At 38.1% G+C, this 5,189-nt stretch overlaps 1 protein-coding gene across 4 annotated transcripts in view; it reads left to right on the forward strand.

Moving 5' to 3' along the window:
• The window catches only part of LOC107092967 (UPF0606 protein KIAA1549-like), a 35,616-nt gene extending 33,005 nt beyond the window's left edge, over positions 1–2,611 (forward strand). For 3 of the 4 annotated variants that reach the window (XM_015387724.1, XM_015387726.1, XM_015387727.1), the window contains one exon: positions 1,630–2,611. In XM_015387724.1, the coding sequence (XP_015243210.1) occupies positions 1,630–1,854 (225 nt within the window). In that variant the 3' untranslated portion in view covers positions 1,855–2,611. The remainder of the gene's footprint in view (positions 1–1,629) is intronic. The other variant, XM_015387725.1, reaches the window with a different exon arrangement.
• The last annotated feature ends 2,578 nt before the right edge of the window (positions 2,612–5,189 follow it).

Genomic DNA, 5,189 nt, shown 5'->3' on the forward strand with positions numbered 1-5,189 from the left:
AACGGCCATTGTCATCTTTTTCTCATTTGAAATGTGGTTGCCAAACAACCTCCTGCTGCGTTACCGCCACCATCTGTTAAGGAGGGCAATGCTTTCATCAGGGATTGTAGATGTGTATTTCTACATTTTTAATTTATATCTGTAGTTTTGTAAAGTAGTAACTTTTAATTCCTAATGTCTAAACTTGTATTCTCACAGATGAGATGTCCGATGACACATTTATGTTTGCATAAAAAAAGAAAGGGACACATACAAATATTACATTTATTTAAATTCATTGACTTACATCTTTAAATCCAGAGAAGTACACATACATTTTTATATCAGTTATCTTACCTCCGTAGACGGTCATCTGTTTGGGCCTGGATAGTTCTGGCTTCCCAGAAACGGTACTGACAGCCGGAGCGGAGCGGAGCGCCGTGCAATTCCCGCTTCCCGCTCAGGAAGATGTTCGCTCATTCGTTCCGCCCCTCACAGTTGCGCACGGACGCTCCACTCAAAATCCATCGTGCTCACCTTAATTTTCCTGCCGCTCAAATTTTCATGAGAAGGCATTTTTCCTTCATGTAATTCTGTCAGGGCCCTGGACGTTTGATTTAATGATGTGACCGATACATTTATATTGTCTTATTTAACTGGCTGTTAAATTATAGCACCGTGTCCCAGCTGTTAACGTAACTAGTGTTGCACCGATACCAGTATCGGGCGGGGCCCTCATCCAGCACTAAAATGGTGGTATTGGTATCGGCGAGTACCAACAAATAGGGCGCCGATACCATTTGAGAAGCAAAAGTTTATTCAACTATTGTCACTCATTCCAGGTAGGCAATAAAAAGTTCTACTGGATTCACTTTCTATCAGTCTTTTTCCTGCTTAACTAAGGTAGGCAGCAGCTTGACAAAGCCATGATGGCAATTATTTTACATCCAAATAGTATGCAGTTCTTCATATATACACACACATTAATTTCAAACAGATGGTATCAGCCAGGTATCGGGTATCTGGGCCAAAAAATGGCATCGGTGCAATACTAAACGTAACAACTTGCTCCATTCATGTTTCCCTGCATTTCCTATTAATTATTTATTTTACTACACTACATTAAAAAAGGTCACTTCGCCTCCCATTGCAAATGAGATAATGGTGTATAATGCATGTATGCGATCCGTTTTCAAAAACAGGCTCTTACCATGACGATCACTTTATGTAAACCCACTCTGTATTAAGTATAGTTAGTGTATGTTTTTATAATTTTTTATCACACTTAAATCAAATAAATGTTATTTTACAGATTTTATAATCCAATATTTTTAATTGACGTGAGCGCATCGGCCTTTGATTCGAAATCCGCTCTGTGCTCCACCATATTCTTCCGCTCACATGCTCTGCTGACAGCAAACTGGTGCTTTTCTTTGAAGTTTAGTTTTACTGCAGTCAGTCTGGCTTTTCTATTGGAACTATTGGAAGGTATTTTGTTTTTATGGCGGAAGAAGCATTTAAATTTATTGTCTTAAAATGTTACAGCATTGTATCCTTTATTCTCCATCAGGGGGGAAATAAAAGTTAAAGTTGTTCTTCTGTCATCCTTTTGCAGTTCTCTGTGAATTAACTCAGTATTGTTTCCTCTAGGTGCTGTCGTACCCTGAGTTCTCTTCCTCGTCTGTTTTTCAAATGCCCACTTCCTCGTTGCGGGACTCGTCGGCTCCACCCCTCCTCTTAACCTCACCCACCCCAGAATACCCACCAGAGGACGCCTCCCCGTCTGCCCACACTTCTGCGTCTCTAATCAAGGCTATCCGGGAGGAGCTGCGACGGCTGGCCCAGAAACAGGCGCCAGTGACCAGCTATCCTTAAACTCACCCGGGTTTTTTTCAGTCAGGAGTTACGGCGGCTGCTCTACCACCGGGTCAAAGACCCTGAACACTCCGTACCGCTAAACCCAAAATACCCCCGATATCCACTAAGAAAGGGCAGCGTCTCCTGAAGACCACCAGTACTTAACAGGGTCTTGTCTTTGTATTCATCCATCAACTCTTCACCCAGTTTTCATTACAAAGAAGTTCTCCAGAGAACATCAGGATGAGCGTACCTGGACTTCTACAATAGTTCATGCTTCTAGAACTTCTGAGGCAGCAATACAGCCCCCACAGCCCGGAACGAGAGTTCCCTCTGACATCCTGAAGGTGATGGACCTTTGTAGGCCAGTCATCCACCTCTCAGTTCTGAAGCATGAAGGCATTAGGTATGGCTCTGACCTCTGCAGGTGGATGGTACTTCCTCGTTGTCTGGAGCTTATATGGTAGGAGAGCTTTCAATCCCCCGGTCTTTGGTGAATTAGTCTAACCCCTTACCCTTTAGGTCGTCTCTGAGAGTTTGAAGCCAAACCTTTACATTTTCAGTGGTCTCTATGAAGGCTGGGATGTCCCATGGAAATTCTTGGTCTTCTAGACCTGAAGGTCCTAAACTTCGTCAGCAGATCATTACTGCTGGACTAAAGTAACTGATGCACACTGGAAAAAATCGAAATCTAGATAAGTCATTTTCTCTTAAAATAAGTGCATTTGTTTTTGGATTAAAGAGGTAATAGAGACATTTTGCCAATAGAACAAGACAATTTACATTTAAAATAAGAAAACCCAGTTGTATTGTCTTATTTCAAGCGTATATTATCTAAATATCTTATTTGAAGAGTAAAAATACTCATTGGCAAACTATCTCATTTACCTACTTAAATTACGGGTAAATACACTTAATTTAAGAAATTTTTACTTATTTCCAGATCGTTTTTTCCAGTGCATTTCCCACTTTAGAGGTTAAATACTCCTGTGCACTGGAAAAATTATCCAGGAATAAGTAAAATTTATTAAATTGAGTGTATTTACCTTTAATTTGAGTTTATAAATGAGAATTTACCAGTGGAATTTGTGTTTTTACTATTAAAATAAAATAATTTCAATAACATGTTCTTAAAATAAGGCAATGCAATTGTGTTTTCTTGTTTTAAATCTAAATTGTCTTGTTCTATTGGCAAAATGTCTGTTTTACCTCCTTAATCCAAGAACAAATGCACTTATTTTGAGAATAAATTACTTATCTAGATTTCGAGTGAATTTCCTGGTTTAGTCATTTATCTTAAGTTTGCACTGGAAAAAAATTAAACCTAGATAAGTCATTTTTTCTTAAAATAAGTGCATTTGATCTGAATTGAGAAGGTAAAAGAGACATTTTGCCAATGGAAAAATAAAATGTATATTTAAAATAAGAATTCTTATTTGAATTGCATTTTATCTTATTATTTAGAGTAAAAATCCTCTTTCCTTTGGCAGATCATCTTATTTACCTACTCAAATTGATGGTAAATACACTTAATTTACCTCATTTTTTGTATTTTCTAGATCGTTTTTGCAGTGTGTGGACATCACTCCACCTTCTTGACTTTCTGAGGTAAATTAAAGCTCTGAATTTCTACAGGAGATCTTTGGACCTAGGATAAGCAGACCACTGCTAACTCGCTGTCCTTTCCGACCGTTTGGGAAGATGCCTCTTCTTGGGGGGGGTTATCGTCCCTTCTGAAGTTCTGAAGTGGGCAATCCTTCTGGATTCCCAGTGGTGCTACCCGTTAGCCTCATTACGTCTTTTCATTGACCACATACTGCCTTCCATGATCCCATCAACCTCGGTGATCAGGACTGCATCTGGAAACATTACTAACGACTTATTTGCACTGAGCGCTGGAGGTGCAGCCTATAAAAAGAAAGAAAAATGACAAAAACGCACACACATTTTATATGAATAAATACAAAAATACATATATATAGATATCTATATACATTTATAGATATATATGTATACATATATATAAATGAAATGTATATGTATATATATACATATATAGATATATTAAGATAGAACCCAATGAGCACAATATAAATGTGAGCATTAATATTAGAGTATTGAAATGTTCGGTATTTTTTATTGATTAAATGTAGAAATATACTTTAGATTCTTTATTTAAATCAAAAAAGACCAAACTACTGTTTCCTGGTTGTAACACTCTTGTGTTTGAGCTCGCTGTGGATTCTGAGACGGCGTCTGTTGCTTTGCATCGCTGCTAGCTTGTGTGTTTGTGTATTACTTGTATAAAAAAAAGAAAAAGAAAATGCAGCTAAAGCATCACTTATCCAGCTTTTTGTTGCCACCTGTTGTCTAAAGATGCTGGATGGTTTAAGTGTTTCTGCAGGAGAGCTGGAGGATGAATCTCGACTTTCCTGCAGAAAGTCCTTTGATACGTTTATTTTCTTCTGCAAAATGCAATTTGGAAATGTTGCTGCTTCCAAAAATTATATTTACATCAGACCTTTCATTTAATAACAACAGACTAATTTATGATGGAAGTAAAATGACTCAAATCTTAGAGGAAGGGTGTAATCTCTCATTTGAGGTAGATTAGCAAACACAGCAGGCGTCGTACCACATGACTTAATTACTATGGCACTTTAAGGACCTGCACAACCTAAGTCACAGATTAAAAACAACATCAGCACAACTTGGATTTTTTAATACTAGCGATCTGATGGTGGTGCATATTCCTGATTTGTCGTTTTCTTATAATTCTTCATTAAAAGTTTACACTTTAAAACTATCAGTGAAAATCAAAATAAATTAAAAAAATCAACCTGTAGTGGCTAAATTTCTTTCCTGATAATAAAAACAATCTTTGCCACTCGTGCAGGACCTCAAGTTTCTGACTTGTTTACCTTTCTTAAGAACTGAAGCAAAAGGAATACAAAAAAATCCACTTCAGTTTATTACGAAACGCGAAAAAGAAAGAATCTGTAATGACAGTCAAATTTACAAATGACCTTAAAGGTGAGAAAACTGTTGCTCCTCGTCCTGCTCCATTAAAACTTCTAAAGTTCTGCCATGCTCACCCCTAATGCTACGTTCAGACCGCAAGCAGCAGAAGCAGCTAGTTTACATGCAAAGTTAATGGTTGACGTGCAGCAGCTGGAGTTGGAAAAAATGTAACTTTTGCTGCTGGATGCGCCACATCAACCAATCAGAGAAGCTGATCTGGGAGCTGGCAGGGAGACGGACACAGCGCTGCTGATGCAGAGCACTATGATCACTCCTCTGAAACAGTTTATTGACGCCTAAATTAACTTAAAATGACGAAACCTACAAAATAT

This window comes from Cyprinodon variegatus, unplaced genomic scaffold (assembly GCF_000732505.1).
Source record: "Cyprinodon variegatus isolate N-32 unplaced genomic scaffold, C_variegatus-1.0 Scaffold402, whole genome shotgun sequence".
Classification (NCBI taxonomy): domain Eukaryota; kingdom Metazoa; phylum Chordata; class Actinopteri; order Cyprinodontiformes; family Cyprinodontidae; genus Cyprinodon; species Cyprinodon variegatus.